Raw genomic sequence first — 20,907 nt, forward strand, 5'->3', positions numbered from 1 at the left:
AAACAAAACCAAGAATCTGGAGGTTGCCAAACCTCATTGGAATTATGACTGGAAAAGAGTTCTATTGTCAGATGAGACCAAAATTGAACGTTTTGGCCATACACACCATCGACATGTTTGGTGGCAAAAGAGGAATGCATACAGGAGAAGTACCTCATACCTACTGTCAAATATGGAGGTGGGTCATTGATATTTTGGAGATGTTTTGCTGGCAGTGGTCCAGGGGCACTATTTTAGATAAATGGCACAATGAATTCAACAAAGTACTGGGAAATTCTGGTAGAAAATGTGGTTGTCTCTGCTAAGAAGCTAGGACTTAGTCATAGGTAGATTGTCCAGCAGAACAATGACTCCAAGCATACATCAAAATCTAAACAGAAATGCTTAAGTGAAATCAACATCCATGTTTTCCAATGGCCATCTCAGTCTCCAGACTTAAATTCCATCAAAAACCTGTGGTCTGAACTGAAGAAGGGGGGGGGGGGCAATGGTCAAAAATCCCTCCAAATGTGTTCTCTAACCATATCACAAATTATAGGAAAAGACTCATGGCTGTCATATTTGCCAGGGGTGTTTTCACAAAGTATTAACCAGGGGTGCCAATAATTGTGGAACTTGTTTTTTGGCCACCTACATATGCCACTAACACACTACTCAGCAATGAAGTCATTAAGACATCTGGTCAACATGTCAGAGAAAAGGGTGCCATATTTATATGAACTTGTCAGCTGAATCCCTGATCACATATCTGATCTTTTCCAATTTTATGCATCATATTTTAAATCCACTGGGTAAATGTTGGAGGAGAACTATCCTTCCATCTGATAATAATTTGCCTTCTAGCTGCTAGAGTGGCAAAAGCCAGAAGATTTTGTTTATTGCTGTTATAAGACCCACTGTTACAACTCCAAATAAAGCATGGAAGGCTGAGATTTCTAAGGGCTTGTTAATAACTTTGGAGGGTGTATCAAGTAGTGTTTGCCACAACACAGGGCAGGCCCAGAACATGTGAAGCAGGGTGGCCTGGTCTTTCTTGCAGTGATTACATGTTGGGCTTAGGTTGGGTGTGAACTTGGATAACTTTACTTTAATCCAGTGCAGTCTATGAAAAATTCTGCATGAGGGTATGTCTCCTACAGACTGAAGATGAATGTATTCTCAGTAGCATCTGTGACCACATGGATTCCGAAATCTGTACCTCCAAATCCCCTCCCACTCACTTTTAATTGAGTTCAGGGTCTCCATAGTTTTGCTCCTTTAAGGGCATTTAAAAGGCCTTTATTACTCCAATAAATAGATTTAATGACTAGGAGCGAGGCTGGGGGCTGTGAAGGGAACCGGCTTATATTTTAGCTGGGTTTTGGTCCTGCAACAGCATTTGTCTTGGATACAATTCAAGACTTTGACTAAGCCACTTTGGGCTTAGTCAAAGTCCTTAGTGGGTTTCTTCTCAGCCATTCAGATGTGGACTTTTGTTTTGGATCATTGTCTTGCTGCATAACCCAATTACGCTCCAGCTTTGGCTCACTAACACATGACTGGACATTCTCCTAAAGAGCCACTGCCTTTATTCAGTATGAGTAATGTAGAAAAGCCTGTCATAATGTTTCGGAAAGTGAAGCAGTTGATAGAGATTCTTGGTATACTCCTTTTAAAAGGGGTGTTAATTGGCCTGAAAGGGTCTTTAAAATTTTTGTTGGGTACCCATGTGGGCCAGCAGATTTCCAACGTTGCATGTTTCTAATGGCCATCTCATTCTCTTCAATACAAAATGGATGCTGTAACTTGGCTGGTGTTAAAGAGTGGGATGTGGGATCTCCATGTGGAGATCTATATGTGGGATCTCCATGTTTTGAAAAAGATTCAAATAAGTAGTTGTCAGTGACTCAGAATTTCTGTGACTCAAATTTCTATATAAATTGAGAAGCTGAAGCTGATGACGGAGTGGTCTATGCATATTGCACCGGACTTGTCATGAAGTATTGCCTGACTTGCTGCCTTTTTGGCAAAGCTGGTGTGCAAGGATCATCCCTGATTTATCCCCATGCTTGTAGCATGTGCTGTATGGCCTTTTAAAGGACAGTTGGATTACTTTAAATGACAAATGACACTGCACTCTGTAGCTGTGACCCATTTTACACCAATGTTCTGAGTGTTCCTAGAGGTTCAGATTGAGGCAAAGGTTGTACAGAGCATATACTGCACCTCCTCCCCAGTAAACTAGTCAAAGCTCATGTTCCTACATCTTACCCTTGCTGTGTAAGCTCATCCATGCTGTGCCATTGCTGGGTGCTCCACATGAGAAAAACAAAAGAAAAGAAAAGCACACACCTTGAGTGCTGAGCTGGGAGAAACAGTGCCTGAGTAAAGGCTGAAATTAAATGTAAACAGCTCCTGCACAAACATGTCAACATCTCCAGAAATGCTTTCTGAATTTGAAAGTCATCAAAGGGTCCAAGGTATCAAATGAGCCTCAAACCACCGTGCTGCTGCCAGATATGCAGTAGATACTACAAGCATTGTTTCTCCTGAATATTTTTTCCATTGAGTTCAACAGGAAGATTAATCAAGAGAAACAATGCTTGTAGTATCTACTGTATATCTGGCAGCAGCACGGTGGTTTGAGGCTCATTTGATACCTTGGACCCTTGAAGACTTAAAGCCATTTAGCCAACAAATGTGTTGCATACTGTATCAGCATAATGTACAGCTGAATCTAGTCCCACCCCCCAATTCCCATAGAGATCAATTCAAATGCAAAGAGTTTTTGTATCGCTTGTAGGACAACCTGACAATAAGATATCCAGACTCTGATGATGTTGATAGGTCACAGACATCAGGAAGTCATGGCATGCAAAGGATATGCAACCAAATACAAAACATGACTCTTTCATTTGATATTATGTTAATTTGTCTAAAACACTGAAATGGGGGACTACGTATAAAAAGTGCTGTAATTATTACATGGTGAAACCAAAATGTATAAGAATACCCTTTAATAAAAGCTCTGCGCCTGCACTTTGACCACGTGTGAATTGTTTGATACAAACAGAGAAAATAAAATATTAAATCAGAAAAATGCAGGTGGTTTTAATGTTGTGGCTGATCAGTGTATTAGTGTAATAATATAGCTGAATTCAGTATACATGGTTGATGTTCTGTCCTGAGGGAGGTGCTGCTGTTTACCTTCGAGCACGGTACTATACTTAACCTCACATGTCTACTATTTGATGACAAGTCCTATATGTCGGAATGAAAACTGTAACCTGGAGAGGGTTAGATTTGGGTCTAAGCAATGAGCAGCGTCCATGAAGCCTTTGAGCAGATGGCTCTTGCATCCAAACTGTGCTGCACAGCATGACATGTGGTACACCTTTCAGTGCATGAGAGGGGTTATTGAATAATGTAGGCAAACGTGGCTCTGCAAATGACAGATGGATAGGAGAAATTCACTGCTGTGATAACATAATCATGAACCGCACATGGATAATGATCTTCAGATTGATTGAAAAAGCGACTGCTTAATTATCCAGTTTCCGCGTGCAAGTATTTACATGAATTTACATATGTGCATATCATATGCTCCATATATTTGAGTTAAATTTGTCACGACTGCAGCACAAATAATGTTTTCTAGAGGAAACAGAAAAACCAGAAAATCTTGAGTCAAATCATACAGAATGATCTTCTAGCCCCAATAAGAACAGAGAACACTGTTGGAAAATGGTGTCAAAGAAATTATGGAACAGAAGGAAAATTAAGGCTAGCTTATCTGATACAGAGAAGAATACACATTTTCACATACTGATTTAGATTGATTTTTTCCCATCAGTGCTGCACATAATCCAGAGATTAAGTGAGGGAAGAGATGTACATAGATAGGCATCATTCATTTGCAGCAGTTTATGTAAGATTTATGTAAGAATTTCACATTTTGAAATGCAGACATGGGTTAGGTGCTTTCTTAAATCAAACCTCTGTGCTTCGGCTGAATTACCTGGACTCAAAGAGACTCATTTATCAACATTTTTATGAAACAGTGTATATTTACTCACAAAAAACTCACAAATTCCCCCGGATTTGTCTAACACGTGTGAAAACAGCTTTTTCTTTGCAACATACTTATGTTGATAAATACGAGTCAATCGTAAATTAAAAACGTGTTTACATGTTTATAGATTAACACCCCTAAAATATTGTATGAGGAGCTCGGAATTCCATTGCAGGTAATTTAATGAAATGGCCGGAAAAAAAAACGAAAATAAAAAAACTTGATTCTTTGAAGCTTTTTTGTTTTGCAAAATGAGTGCCGTGCCATAACCCAAGTGGGTACTACATATTGGCTGTGATTGAGATTAATGTCGTGTAGAAATGATGGAAACGACTGTCTGAGCTCTAGTGAGCTCCACTCCATTTACTCAATGCACAAACTTGTTACTCTTTGCGCTCATGCACATTATATCGTCGCTAACGTAAAGCAGAACAGTACCAGCCGTAACAATTAATTACACACAAAAAGTTCTGTGCAAAATTGTGGATTGACATTGCATTGATAAACTTAAATATTTAATTCATTCATGTGATATGACAGAAAATGTTAGGAACATGCATGTTGGGTGTTCAGTGTTTAGTAGCATGATTTGGCTCATTGGGGTTATGGTTCCTCATAGTATCCTCAGTTCACTGACCGGAAATGAATTGTGAGTGGTAAAATTGCACTCATCACTACTGTTACTTATGGGAAAAATAACTAAAGGTTCATTAAGGATATGCCAGTATGTAACTTATTTGTTGTATAAAAAGCAGGGTGCTCACTTGCAGTGATAGGGCTCAGTGAGTGCTCTATGGTGCTGATCCACCCTTCTCTCACACGTCCAAATTTAGATAGACTTTAACACGGAAAGCATGTCTTAGCCAAACATGCACAGAGAGATGATTACATGAGACAGGAGCTCTGAGAAAGGCTCTGCTTCTCTTTGTAATTTTAGAAATTCCTGGCACTAGCCGGCACCTTGTCAATGAAGCAATCATAGTGGAGAGTTCAGACTGACTAATTCAGTAATACATTCTGTAAAACCATATGTTAGGAGAAAAACCTCTTTGTCAATTCTCAATTCACCAAGCAGCCATTGAAGAGACAGGAGGACCGATGAAGTTCATACTTCTTTGTTGTTGTAATTACCCAGCAGCCACATTCTGTTCCAGTTGGAGACATTTCAAGGTTGAATTATTGCAACCCAATAGCAAAACTTTACAGTAGTTCAGCTGAGAGGTTATAAAATCATTTTTGGCATTTCTCTTCCTCAATTTTGACATATTCTCAAGGTATATAAAGATGATGTTAATGTGAAACTTAAAGGAGAGATCTGACACACACTAACTTTCAAACAAGTGGATTAGCTGTGACAGTGCAGCTGTCTGAATTTAAAGATAAAAGTAAGTATCTCTCTGTGACTTGGGGCCTACTATCAATGTCTCAGTCTCATCTGAATTTGAGAAAAGTATAATGTTGTAACTATACACAGGACTTGTAGCCTCTGGCTTCCTGACCATGGGACTAACCATCCTCTGAGTCACGGTCACAATTAACATCTCTGGTCAACCGAGGCATAATAAAGTGCTGGTCCTCTTCCTCTTGTTACCTTGCAATAAACTCACTGCTTGATCGATTAGGCAGTGTTTTGGGGCAGGAACTTCCCCCTATAAGAAGAAAACGGGGAAACCGAGTTCAATTAATATACTTAAACACTGCTACACTACAATGGGTCAAACAAATTTTACAGCGCACAAAATCATCTATCTATGTTGGTTCCAGGGAATGCATGTGGGGTTCCATTATGTTAGTGACTTTGTAAACATAAAAGCTCACCAAAAACATAGCATCTTTGCTCTGCAGGTAAAGACTAACTGACCAGATGCACTCCTTAAGAACCTTGATGGACTTTGCTGCGCACCTTGCTTGATCGCCAAGACAGAGTTGGCCTGCTACCATCCACAAAATAAACCAAGCTGTGTTTATTTCCCTTTGACAGCTGTTTTGAGGAACAAGTACATACTTTTCCTCCGACATCTTCCTTGTGGCCGGACCCAAGTGGAAGACCTGTGCACATCAAAGTCATCTTGCCTGGAACCCTGTCACGACCCTGACTTCAATGAAGAAGTCCACACGCATCTGCTGTGACCTTAGACCAGCTGAAGAGCTGACACAACACCTAACAAAATGAAGGCCTGGCCTCCCCTGTATTGCCGGTAAGTCCTGGCATCAAACTGTAGGATAGTGTAATACGTTTAACAACGTTTGTTGTGTTTTGTTTTGCTTCACGTGTGTTGGTCTGGAATAGCGAATTTTCTGACCTTGTTGTTTTACCATGCTAAAACATTTTATGAGACTGATTAAACAAACTGACCACATAATTTAGAGTAGTGTGTCACCAACCCTGTTGGTTGAGACCTGTTGGCTTGTGTCGCTTCGCTGTACTTATGCTTCTTCACCTCCACCACTGCAGTAGCAGTAGCTAGCTATCTACAAACACTCTGCTGAAACGTTATCCCACCCCACAGGCTCTGAACACCCCACTCCCAACACTGAAAAGAGCATCACACACAGAACTGTCCCGGATACCTCTTAGAAGAAGGAATACAGGCAGAGGAGCACAGATCCAGAAAAAACTGCACAAAGAAAGAGATTGTCTGCGCATAGATACTGTATAACTGAGCATGATTATTTTATAGTATTTTCAAGGTGAAAGTCTTGCATAGTATGCCTTCAATTTGAGTTTGTTTTAATCAATGCAGTCCATTCATTACAATAAAAAGACAACATAAAACACTTTTTTCCAAATATATTGCAAAAGGCATAAATTAAAAAGATCAGTTTAAGATTTATAATTATAATTATACTATCAGGTCTTGATGATATTCGGTTGATATACTCGGACTGTTTGGTTGCTAGCTGAAGTCTGTCTTTGCCCTACATGGAACTCATCATTGATACATATTACCAATAGGTTTAATTTCCATGGTTACATCCCACATAGGGAATAATATTTGATACCATACAACCACAGTTTACACCAAAACCAACAGTAAACCAACGGGTCATATGGTTGGTGACTCCAGCACAGCATTTCACATCACAACGTGGTTGACATTCATTTATTTTTCTTTGGTGAATAGAGGATGAAATGAACACAGACGGAAATGGGACAAAATTACTTTGCATAAAAATAGTTCATTTCCATTTCATACAACCTGCACTAGCCTTTGGTATGGAGATTTTCAAAAGTGTTAATGAATAATGGTAATGAGGGAAATCAAATCAGTAAATTAGTGGTGATGGTTGAGACCTTTACACAAGCAGAAGAAAAGAGAATGAATTCATTGCCTTTTTGTCTGTTGAAAAGAAGTGCCCTCAACTACTTATACCTTGTATAAAGAAAAAACAAATCTAAACCTTTATATTCAGAGATCAAACATTATGAACAAGGACATACTTGGGTGTTTCTGTTTCTCTTCTTTGAAGAGAACAAAAAATATACAGATTTATTTAAATCCTTATTTTATCCTCACAGGACAAAGGTATGAGAAGTTCACCTTTTTCAGTACATTGCATGCCCTTTCTCCTGAAGTAACACCAATTAAGTGCCTGGAAATGTTTATACATCAGCCAAGTGAGGTGCAGTTTCATTTTACACTTCTTCCCAAATTCTTTATATCACACCCTGTAAAATGAAACCTCTAGTGAAGCTGCTTCAAGACTCATATAATTACTGTATGATACTCTAGAGGAAGACAGAAGAAGATAGCACTATGTGTTTCTCTTCAAACCATTAGAACATCTTCCCAGTCTATTATATGTGTTGACCACAAATTGACAATGGCGACACAATTTTCTTGAATCTACATGTAGAGTCTGTTGCCCTACTGCCTGTACCGCACGTCTCACCCATTACTTTCTTTTTGATTATCGTGGCATTTGTTTTTAAAGTGCATTGATTAAGTTCGATCCAAATGAGTATATTTGTTGTTGGTTGAATTGTGTATTGTTACGTCCCAGTGTTTTTTGTGCTTAGTGTTTTGTTGCTGCCGTGTTTGTTTCTGTCTTCCCTAGAGACATGTGATGTCATTATGTGGGTCTGCCAGAGAGAGGATGCATGCCAACCTGGCAACCAGACTGAGGGATGCCTGTTGTTGAGGATGCTAGGACCGTCGCGAAGCAGTGTTATTAGAAAGATGCTGGACTATGTATTGATTATAAGCATCTTTTTATGTTAGTCTACAGTTTGGAGTTGAGTCTACTGCCTACAGTCAACGCTGTCTGCAGTCTGCTCATCTTGACAACATCATCTTAGCTTACGAACTTTACTATAACATAAAAGCTTTTTTTACAAGCTTTTTTTACAAAAGCTTGTAAAAACGCCACTTATAGCCTGTGTGTTACCTAGTTATAGAAAGTTATTCTAAATAAGAGTATACCTTGTGAAGACAATCAATGGTCACCCCAATTTCTACTTTGGAACATCTGCAAAGAATTGGAGGTTTGGAAGAAAGGACCATTTTCAACTCTGCGGTGGGCTACATCTACCTGCCCGGTGAGCCTGTATATATGCTTAGAACATCTTTAGGACATATCGATCGAACTCCCTGCTTCGTTGTATAATAAACTGCTTCTGTTTTATATATCACTTTGTGCTCAACTGGGTCTTCTTTTGGGTTGTGGTTATTGTTGAGGTGGCTTTGTGTTACGTCCGATAGCATACACCTGGTTATTTAACGTGGGTGGATTTTGGGTCGTAACAGTATTATTAGTATTATGTTCTGCATGTGAGTGTGTGTCTGGCCTAGCCCACAGGGTTAGTACAGTAGTGCAGTAGTTAGAAGGAAGGTGCATGTCTACTTCCCATCTGCTTGAAGACCTGCAGAAGACCTGCTTGAAGAATGCATCAAACAATATACACCATCTCATATTTCCTTTTTATATTACAGTGCTTTATCATGCATTCTCATGCAGGGGACTAACAGCATGACTTGACACATTAACAAACTTGTAAAGAGTTGATTTCTGTAGTCTCTAAGCACATTTGAAGCGCGAGCAAAAGGGTAAGTAGGGATATTTGGGGGAGGTTCTGAACAGCCTGTCTGCCTATTCACAACAGCTGTGCATGAAACCCACCCCTTGAGCTTCAGGCTTTTGTACCAAAAGGGATATGACTCACTCTGCCATGCAGGAAGGAATACTCAAATGCTATCTGAGCGTGTAATTACTCCATTCTAACAAAATTTTCACTCCTGGTAAGAAAAAGAGGTGGGAAATGGTCAGGGAGAGGGAAAAAAACATGAGAAAGGGAGAGTTCGTTTAATATTGCACTCCTAGCTGCCGGTATTGAGTGACAGGCACTGTACTGGTTTGAGCCATAATATGATTCAGCATTCATGGCAATGAATCGATTGTTGAGACGCACAGTGAAGCAATCTGCAGCATCGGGATTGACTTCATAGAATGTAAATAATGGCTTTCATTACTTCTGAAGCCATCACCCCTTGAACTATGCTTATTTACCCTGTGCCTGGTAGTTGATGCGACATCAGTGCATTTGGGAGCCCCAGTATTGCCATGAATACAATTTTGCCTGTATGGTAATAATGAAAGTTATATGCATACTATTGTTTAGATGAGAGCAATACCCCCATTAAAGTTTTTGTCACTAATATTTGACAATAATCTGCAGCTAATACTCTGTGGGGCCCATATAACTTAACAAATATAGTATGGGTTCAACATAAACACTGAAGGTAAAGCAAGAGGAAATAGAGAACAGAAACCATCCCCAAGCACCATGTCCTTTCAGTGTAGGACTCTGGATCCACAGCCTTGTGAGTAGAATTCCACAGGGATGGTGGGTAACTGTAAACACGCCTTCTGTTTTGGTCTATTTCCTCCATCGATTATGTTTTTTCATTGCTTTCCTCTTTGTAAGAATAAAACATTATTTATTTTTTCAGGTCATTAACAGCCTAAGACCTGGCAATTTGTTTTTGTCCCCAATGAATTAATTATAACGTGTGTGTGTGTGTGTGTGTGTGTGTGGGCATGTATTACCATCTTTGTGACAACCAAATGTCCCCACAAGGATAGAAAGATGAGGAAAATTACGCAAGATGGGGACCTTTTGCTGGTCCCCACAAGTTCAAGAGGCTGTTTTAGGGTTAGGACTTAGGGTTAGAGTTACAATTAGGTTAAGGTTAGGGTTAAGGTTAGGCATGTAGTGGTTGGGGTTAGGGTTATGGTTAGAGGTTACGGAATGAATGTAAGTTAATGGGAAGTCCTCACAAGTATAGCAATAAAACGTGTGTGTGTGCGCACGTGTGTGTGTGTGTGATAGATTATAATGTTCATCCAGTGAATCTATCTATAAAGATGTACTCATCGCTGTGAGCCTTCCATGTCAGCTGTGGCATATAGAGCAGATTGTTTTGACATGTTCAATAAAACAACTTAAGTTCGGATCTCTCAGTCAGTCAAGATCACAAGATCATCTGCACAATGTTTTCATATATACACACTGCTTTACTACATCATAAAAATATAAAAGATTAAAAACAAAAGTAAAGCCTTCCTTCCTCGTCAATGTGACACAGTACTCCATTGCCCCTCTCCCTCTGTAAATACTCAAAAAGAAGTTTGTTACTGTATGTACAAGTGTGTATTAGGAGAACTACACAATATTTGCAAAAGTGTGTGGACACCCCTTCTAATTAGTGGTGTTGGCTATTTCAGCCACACCCATTGCTACCAGGTGCATAACATCAAGCATACAGCCATGCGATCTCTGTTGACAAACATCGGCAGTAGAATGAGTCGTACTGAAGAACTCTCAGCATGCCACTGTCATTGGATGCCACCTTTCCAACAAGTCAGTTTGTCAAATTTCTGCCCTGCTAGAGCTACCCCGGTGGTTGTGTTGCGTGTGGCATATATGGTGTTTGTGAGTGAGAATGTACTTGGTTGGCCTAGTGTGTTTGTTGAGCTTATAAAAGGCTAACACAAGGCTTACAGATAGTGGTCTAAATCCAGTTCTGCCTCTTGGGAAAGCATATTGGTGACTGTATGTGTTTGATACTCAAGCAGTAAGAGAAAATGATAGCAGTTGGTAAAACACTGTGTATCCCATTTATCTATGTATTTTTAGTGTACCTAATTTCCACTGACTCACATTTTGTCTGATCACAATATTTTTTACTTTGCATCCTCGGTCTCTTGCTTGAACCTGCCTGCCCAGTTTAATTACTTACTACCATGTTGACTGTCTAGTTAGAATTACATCAAGATTTTACAAGAATATGACATGCTAATTAATTTCTGGTATCTGTCGGTGTCTAATGAACCTGTACTTTTTAGAGTGTCAGATCTATAATTACCAAAATGACAGGTAAACTCCCTTTCAAATGAATTATGTAACTGTTTTAATTAAGGCTTCAAACAGTTACAATAATTAAAGATCTTGTGCAATCACATTTTAAAGCTGTAAGTCCTGGGGTTTTATGGTAGAATATTCATCTGCAATTAATTGCTTAAAAAACCCCATTACCTACGAAAACTATATAAAGTACAGGCAGCATCATGACTCAAAGCTTACAATAAAAGTATCACCTCTACCAACAAAAATATTTCATCAGGTCCTATGGGAGTCTGAATCAGGAAACATACAGGAAATATAAATTCTCAAAAATAACATAGAAAGGAATATTTTCTTTATCCTGCAGTGATAACATGCACCGGAGACACTGAGTGACGCCAGATTTGTGTTCCTAATCTTACCCCAAGATGTCTAAAGCACTAAAAAAGGGATTTGAAGATCACTGAACAAAGCAAAAAAAAAGTAAAGATGGCTCTTCCCAAATAATATTCTCAAACACGAAAAGAACTCTCCAAATAGGCTCCCGCAACTCCTCCAAATAAAAGCCTGTGCATATATTTTGCCCAGCCTTTTTCCAGTTCCAGATCTTTATTCTTAGATTTATGGTACCCTCTGGAATCCCACAAACCGTACCCAGTATTTCAGGCAAAGGGTTGTCTTTTGTGCACAAAACCTATTCATAACTACTGATCACACACGCATTCACAACCAGAAATAACCAAACTGTCACTCTGACCTGCTTGTTCATGCTCAGCTGTCATCTGAAGAGTGGAGAGGGGAGCCAGATAGCAGCCTCTAATTTACATATTCAAATAGTGTAAACTGGGGCAAAGCCCACAAAAATTCTTGAAGCACACCTTTACTATTTTGAGTACCCGTAACCTGATCCACTCTCCCTACCACTGGTCAACTGGCCAGTTGTCAGCACCTCTTATATGCCATAGAAGTGTGCTAGATGTCACTATAATCAAAAAGTAATGAAACACCTATTTGTGTTACCATCACTACACTCAACATAACAATTGGGAATTTTGTATTGCTATTCCTTTTGTTTTGTGATCAGCAATTACTTGCTAATTTTACCATGTACCACCTAGCTAGCTGGATTAACAACATTATCTTTTTAACCAAGTAGCCTAACCTTATGCAAACAATAGCTCTTGTTCACATATGTTAATTGTGAATTGACCTACATAAAAAAGTGAAATGGAAAGCCAAGTTGGAGCACCCAGTTGTATTTTTTAGCTTTCCTTGCCATAATCTCCACTAAAAACTAATTCAAAATCTCAACAGAATAACAAGTGCATAGTGATTGTTATCTTTGTTTAAGATCTTCATAGTAGAACTTTTTTAAACAAAAAGTGATTTTAATTTCACTGGGTTTTTATTACTGGAGCGTAGCAAGACATCGACTCAAAAGTGCATTTTCTTGCTTTTTCCTTCTACCTCCTTATAATTAAGTAGCTTTAATTAAACAGGGATACTTTTGGGACATCACACCTATCCTCCTGAGACCCAGCAGAAAAATAATGAAAGCATTTACATTTTTTGACAAAAAGTTTTCTGGATGACAAAAACATTTTCAAAAATATTATCTTTTATTTTTAGTGAATAATATCCAGGTGTAGGCGTAGGCAGTGGCTTATAGGGCACCATCCGTAAAAAATGGGAAAATGGAATGCCATGCTGCATTCTGGATAGTTGACCAAATCCCCCCCTCCCCCAAGCGCCACAATATCTACCTACCATCCCACCCCGCCTCCGCAATCCTGCCTAGCGAGGCACAGGCCAGTCGCCCTGCTTATTGGATAGATTTCAGGATAACGGAATATATTGTTCTTGAGATTAAGCCCAGAGACTCATGAATGGCCAGGTTTTAGGACGAGAGGAGGCTATCAATTTTTACCGTGGCAGGGTTTACAAAAAATGGAAATGTTATTATTAGCAGTGTAGTTTGCTAGACCTGGCAGTCTTATAAAGTGACACCAGCGTCCTTCCAAAGTACATATGCAGTTGTGCAATTCAATGCCACCAACATCAGCACCAGAATTATACAAAAGATTATTTTCCCCATTGTCTTTTTCTGGTCCTATTTTCCCCCCAATTCAAATTACTTTGTTAAATATACAATCACCAGCCACTTCATTAGGTGACAGGAGTGGCACCCGGGTTAGTCTTCTGCTGCTGTAGCCCATCTGCTTCAAGATTTGACGTGGTGTGCGTTCAGAGATGCTCTTCTGCATACCTCGGTTGTAACGAGTGGTTATTTGAGTTACTGTTGCCTTTCTACCAGCTCGAACCAGTCTGGCCATTCTCCTGTGACCTCTGCCATCAACAAGGCATTTTCGCCCAGAGAACTGCCACTCACTGGATATTTTTTCTTTTTTGGACCATTCTCTGTAAACCCTAAAGATGGTTGTGCGTGAAAATCCCAGTAGATCAGCAGTTTCTGAAATACTCAAACCAGCCCGTCTGGCATCAACAACCATGCCACGTTCAAAGTCACTTAAATCACCTTTCTTCCCCATTCTGATGCTTGGTTTGAACTTCAGCAGATCGTCTTGACCATGTCTACATGCCTAAATGCATTGAGTTGCTGCCAAGTGATTGGCTGATTAGATATTTGTATTAACGGGTGCAGTTTGCAGTTGAACAGGTATACCTAATGAAGTGGCCGGTGAGTGTATGTGAAATTCTCAACGCATTTACTATATACCACATGTAACTTGCATTCCGAGCTCATTCTATATCCCAAAGCCTCCTATCTTCGTATGAAAAGTGGTTCTCAGCCCATGGCCCAGGGTTGACCATGACCCAATTTGCATAATTATGCAGCATAATTTTCAGTCTGAAAGGCCCATTTTTTCCAGTCAATGACAATAAGATGGCACTTTACCTTCAGGGTATTTTTCTTATTTGTTATTGACAGCAGTGTTTCTCATTAATTAACTAAACTGTAGCGGCCCGCCACAGTCTAATTTGTATCACCGCAGTTTCAGAATGAAGCAAAAATATTTTGTACTGTCATAATAAACACAATCTGTATCGTAGCTTCCTTGCTATATGTGCACACGGGATGAGAGCGGGCCTTCTTCACTGAAAAACCTGTTGCCCTCTGCAAAAATGGTTGCCTTCCACTTACGGTCGACCTCTTATTGGATTAAAATGCTATCGCATTATTTAAACTTCAGTACATTGTTTTGCGCATACCTACACGCAGTACAAGTTACCTGTATGTTCGTTCACCAAGCATGTATGTGGTTGTATTTGTTATGAAGCTAGCTAACAAGGCTCTGTAAATAGCTGCCAACTAGCGAGCGATAAAGCCCTGTTAAATTTGGCTAAATTCATATTGGGGAAATGTCATGCTTGTGTAATGTTCATGGTTTGAATGTACTGTGAAGATTTGATTTCACTTCTGTTTGTAAAATTGGCAGTATGCCAGTTATAAATGCGGTTTCAGATCAACCAAGTGTATTGCTGCATTGCCCCACCACAGTTCCCCATAATCCGGGGACAATAGTTTCTCCGTCTGATAATTGGGCTGAACACGGGTTGAGAACCGGCTTTGGATTCATTAATCCAACAGCTATTTAACAGGTACTGTCACATAACCAGCGGTCCCATCCTTTAAGTCTTTTGCGGTGATTCAGATACTGACAGAGCAAGAACACAAAGAAAGATCTGGGCCAAAACTCAGAGGTGAGGCACAGCTTTAATTTGCTTTCCTAGGAAGCCAGGCACACAATTGCTTATGCTTATTTAGAGTGACAGTAATCCTTATCATGAAATCATTGTCTGTGGCGTTTTCTCACAGTGCAATCACTTTGATTAATGTCTGTTTTTAGTACACTGGGTTCTTAGAAAAAAAGGGTGATGCCACAAAGGAATTTTTTTTTAAAAATCTGTCATTTAACAAGAATGCATTAGAAATCTGAGAATGTTGCCTTCAATTCTTCTCTGCAGACAACGAATCCCATTCAAACACATGTTAAAGAAAACACATTACCTTAATTTATCCAGAAAATTACCCAGCATCTGATACAGCATCTGTTTTACAATGAAGACTTGGCCAAGAGGGCAGCAGAATAAATTAATACAAAAAATATACAATAACAGATACCAAGTATATATAAGAAAAAAAGAAAAGAAAAAAGTACCAATATTTACTATGACACCTACGCTATGTTAATAGATACTACAGTATGTATCCCAAATTCATACAATGAAATGAAGCTCTGAAGGTGGAGTGTTTTTTGCAGGTCATTGCAAAACCAAGGACCCAGGAAGTCAAAACCCTTCCTATCCAAGACAATACTTGCTCTCAGTCACCTGGAACCTAAACAAGTATTAACAGCATACATTCTAAGAACTATAATCAGTACATTTTAAGGAAGAATAATATAAATTCTAAATGAAAACATCTTAAATCATAAATCTTAAAGGTCATAAAGGCCCCAAAGAGAAATATTCCAATATGTGCAAGGATGTCACTGCAGTGTGCATATAAATAAAACCATCAAACTCAAGTGCTAAAGAGCTGCAGACACATTTTTCTTGCAGTGAATAAAGAGGGAAAAAAGAAGACCTTCAGCTTAAATGTTTTGCCATCTTGTCAATTTGAGCCATGAAATTTAGCCAAGATCTTTATCAAGCCAAAGGCCACAGTACATGTAACATGAGTATACACGTTGTCATCTGAAATAACTGTTTGATTCAGATCCAGCGAATGTGAGTGTGTGGAAGTCATAACCTTGGCTTTGTCAGTATTTAAATTGAAATTACCCCGAATATATTAAAATCAGGTCAAACATTTTCCATGTCGCACTTAAGGGTATCAGCACTTGCGTGCACTACAGTGTCATGAGCAGATATACACACATCTCTCATTTGTGCGTGAATATACTTGCCAAAAAGAAACTATTAAAAGGCGGGGAGGAAATGGGAGAGAGGCAGCTGAGGTGGCCAGAAGAGTCGCCAGGCACCAGGAGTCAGTCCCAACGCACTGTTCGTCGGTGGCACCAGGAAGAGTGATGCGGGGGCGCTCTTCTTGCTCCTGTATATTGTAGTGCGGTGTCCCTTCAGAACCTCAGATATTTTAGCGATCTGGGACAGCTGCAGGACCTCGGACAGTGTCCGCCCCACTCACATGCATAGTAGCAGCTGTGGTGCATTACCAGTAGGGCTAGCTGATACCCATTGCCTAATTACTGGGTTCTGTTAAAGGCCTTGTTCCCGGGCCTAAAGGAAGAAACCTATTTGCCACATGGTTGCTACATGAGGTTGGGTTTTGCAACCAGATTGCAACAAGTGGTTGCAACCAGATTAATTGTTCTTGGTAGCCTTTGTGATAATACAGCCTTTCATTGTCTGTTTGTGAACTCTTTTTGTTCTGCCCTTTTACATACATTTTATTCATTTTTCATATACTCATTCGGTGGAATTATTTTGTTGTTTAAGTTGAAAAACTGAATAAAACGTGGACATTTGCTTGCATTCATGTTGTTTGTTCACCAGGGGACTCAGTGGTCATCCCCAGCATTGTGTCACATACTGTACACTCAACGACCACATGAATCAAAGGGAGCAAAAACTGAAAAGGCCAAAAGAAGAGGAGTAGCAAGACATCAGAATGAAATAATGTGTAAGGAGAATACTGTGACAATTTTAAAAACAGATGTGCTGCATGATCCCCACTAATCCACCAAGCCACACTGGTAGACAGTTGCACATCTCTGAATGTTCAAAGATTTGACACAAAATCACATGTAACTGCATATAGAGCTAAACGCAATCGCAGTGGAAAATAAATTTATCATAGCAAACTGTATCCACTGCAGCAACACCTCATGTGTGTATATATAACATTAGATGACAAATATATGTGCAGTTAAATGCACAAGTTTTGGCTGTGCCCAATTGGCTGCTTTTCTCAGTTATAAACACATTTCACATTTACAGCTATTGAAGAATGTTTGTGTATTTCAAAAGTTAACAGCATGGAAAATTCTAAAGAAGAAACAAACTGCTGGAGGACTTAGAACTCACCAGCGATCAGGTCATCCATGGAAGATATCAGAATGTGTTGACAAGATAATTGTAAGAGCTGTAAATAAAAATCCTACACTCTCAGAAATAAAGGTACACAGGGGTACAAATTCTGTACAAGTATAAAACTGCACCTCTAAAGGTACTAGTGACAAGTGATTGTACCTTTCTAGGTGCTGAATGGTACCTTTTTTCTGGTAAAGGTACAGTTTTGTACCTTCAAGGGGTACTGCCACAGTGGCAAGCGATTGTACCTTTCTAGGTACTGAATGATACCTTTTTTTCTGAGAGTGTAAACTGTCAACTCAAGTAACTGCTAATGATCTCTGAACAGTGGGGGTGAAAGCATCACAGGACACTGCAAGACTGAGAGGCAAATTACAGAGGCTACACATCCAGATGTAAACCTCTCATCAGCGCAAGATTGGATTTTGCAAAAAAAACAAACAAAGAGCTTGATGAGTTTCAGAAACAAGCCTTACGGACAAACGAGACAAAGATAAACAGAGAGACAGAAAGGTGAATGTGTGGAGAAAGCGGTACTACTTTGGATCAGCATACTACTGTGAGGGAGTTGGAGTTTTGGGAGACCAACCGCGACTGAACAGGGGGTTCTTTAAGCTATTAACCAGAGGTAAAATAGCCACAAAGTCTCAAGAAGAAGGAAACAATACCTAGGGAGAGTCCAAGAAAAGCTCTACACACCTACTGGAAAGAACAAGTTTAAAGGAGTAGAAATAAAAACTGCCGGAGCAGAAAGCACCAAGAAACGACCTACCGAGCTGAAAGTAAACCCTAAAGAAAGAATCTGAGCTTAGATTGTGGCACTAACTGTGCCAGCATTCTAAAAAGCTAAAGACTGTTGTGCTATTTATAGCAAACAATCAAATCGCAGCTCAATCCTTTACCTACCTTTACCTAGCTTTACCTTTAACCTTTAAACATTACCTACTTACCTTTACCTTTACCTTTACCTTTACTTTTACTTACCTTACTTAACCTTACCTTTACCTTTTACCTACCTACCACATTTCCATCGCGACAGATTACCTTCCGTCACTAGTGACACTGTAAGCTACTTTACGCTTGCCTCGGTTAAATAGAAACCAACAGGTGCAAATAGTAAAAGAAATTTGCACGTGTATAATTCAATCAACTCAATGGCCGTAATAACTGAAGAAAAGGTGCATGAAAAAACCAATGGCCGTAATAACTGAAGAAAAGGCGCAGGAAGGAAAAGAAATGGTGGCATCAGCCAAAACCATGACAACTACATACCATGACCACACCATACCATATATATATATATATATACACACTCATTGGCCACTTCATTAGGTGACAGGAGTGGCACCCGGTGTGGTCTTCTGCTGCTGTAGCCCATCTGCTTCAAGATTTGATGTGGATTGCGTTCAGAGATGCTCTTTTGCATACCTCGGTTGTAACGAGTGGTTATTTGAGTTACTGTTGCCTTTCTATCAGCTCGAACCAGTCTGGCCATTCTCCTCTGACCTCTGCCATCAACAAGGCATTTTCGCCCAGAGAACTGCCACTCACTGGATATTTTCCCTTTTTAGGACCATTCTCTGTAAACCCTAGAGATGGTTGTGCGTGAAACTCCCAGTAGATCAGCAGTTTCTGAAATACTCAAACCAGCCCGTCTGGCATCAACAACCATGCCACATTCAAAGTCACTTAAATCACCTTTCTTCCCCATTCTGATGCTTGGTTTGAACTTCAGCAGATCGTCTTGACCATGTCTACATGCCTAAATGCATTGAGTTGCTGCCACATGATTGGCTGATTAGATATTTGTGTTAACAGGTGCAATTTGCAGTTGAACAGGTATACCTAACGAAGTGGCCAGTGAGTGCATATATATACACACACACATTTCAATATCAACGTATGTCAGAACTGAAACAAAGCAAACAATAAGATTTTTATAGAAAATGCAGTTCCATTTTTGATGTCTTAAAACAATCTCATCAAACAGTTCCTTGAAATTAATGAAAACCATGCTGGCATTTGTCTCATTCACGACCGTGTGCTGAAGCAAAATGATTTATCTGAGGGGCCTCATCTGAATCAAAATTTTACCTTTGAGGAATTCTGAGGCCAGCACGCCCTGTGCTCACCTTGCATGTTGTGTGTGGAGACACATAATTAATGGTCGGCATTCTCTGAAGCATAAAAGCAGAATTCAGAATGAACCAGGAGAGTAATTAGTCATTCCACAAAAGATGTTCTATTGTTGGCAGGATGTGGAGGTAAAGAGGACTGGACAGTGGTTTCTGTTTTTTTTCTCTCCCATCTGCTTGGTAAAACATTGTGTGTGTGTGTGTGTGTGTGTGTGTTTGTTTTGCATGTGTGAGCAGTCAGTCATAAGAGAGAAAGAGAGAGACCAGTGAGTCATATAATTGCAAGATTTATATCTGTCAAGTTCTGCTGTATTTGAGAAAACCTGAGCTGAACAAATTGTTGTTCTGAAACCTGGAGAGAACCCCACCCATGATGCTGATGATAGTACTTGAGGTTGGGAGCAAGTTAAACCTAAACATGTAGTTTCCTATGTGGCACAATTAGGGCCACCAGTTTGCCTCCCCTTGTTTTCTGGCATGGTACTTCATTCCTCCACCAGCTAGAGGTCACAATAGTCTTTGTCAAGCCCCTTCACAAAAAATTATCCCACACACACCACCTCAATATTCTAATAATCAATGACAGATGGGGGTTTTTAAAAAGGGGGAATCAATTGAAGATAGGGATTTTGAAAAGTAAAAAAAATAAATAAATTTGGCATCTGGAACCATTGGTTGTTGAACTGCCAGCTGCTTCCTGGAATGCTCAGTTTTGCGATTCCAGCTGCTTGTGTTTTACTGTGAACTTAGCTTTAAATATATAGATGCCAGCTGAGCTATCTAGACTGCAATCGATCAGCTTCACTTTGAATATTCCATTGAACAAGTAACAGTAAAAATATATTTTATGGGTCAGTGCTGTTGGTTATGCTTTACATCATACGGTCTCGTAGAAATGCAATCAATAAAGGCAATATGACAAACTCATAAAAGGAGACAGCCTAAGGGCAGTTCATCAACCCTGCTAATCCTGACAGAAGCTAGGAATATGCATCTATTTACACCTGTGTATATCAGCCAGCAAAAGATTCAGCTACTGAGCAACAGCTAACTCACTAACTAGGTAGAAGCTAGCAAGCTAGCCAGATAGATAGATAGAGATCTAGGTAGCTCTCTCCCTAGCAAGTTACCAATTTATCTTGTTAGCAAGAAAGATGTAGAGTCAACTAGCTAATACATACACAGCATTTACTTACTACTGTTTGTTACAAAGGAATGGCTGAGTGTAGGCTATATGTATTCACAATAGTCTAGCTATGGTTTTCATATTTTAAATCAAGTTCAAAGCAAAACACAAGCAC

At 39.6% G+C, this 20,907-nt stretch overlaps 1 protein-coding gene across 2 annotated transcripts in view; it reads left to right on the forward strand.

Annotated features, from left to right (window-relative positions):
* Window positions 1–8,684, forward strand: part of impact (impact RWD domain protein) — a 55,257-nt gene extending 46,573 nt beyond the window's left edge. The window contains exons 11-12 of one of the 2 annotated variants that reach the window (XR_010329581.1): window positions 6,033–6,249; window positions 8,111–8,684. Coding sequence is in view for 1 of the 2 variants with exons in the window: in XM_064332421.1 (XP_064188491.1) it covers window positions 6,033–6,041 (9 nt within the window). In the remaining variant the exon portion in view is untranslated. Of the gene's footprint in view, window positions 1–6,032; window positions 6,632–8,110 lie in introns of those variants that run through there. The other variant, XM_064332421.1, reaches the window with a different exon arrangement.
* The last annotated feature ends 12,223 nt before the right edge of the window (window positions 8,685–20,907 follow it).

Source organism: Anguilla rostrata, chromosome 4 (genome assembly GCF_018555375.3).
Source record: "Anguilla rostrata isolate EN2019 chromosome 4, ASM1855537v3, whole genome shotgun sequence".
Classification (NCBI taxonomy): domain Eukaryota; kingdom Metazoa; phylum Chordata; class Actinopteri; order Anguilliformes; family Anguillidae; genus Anguilla; species Anguilla rostrata.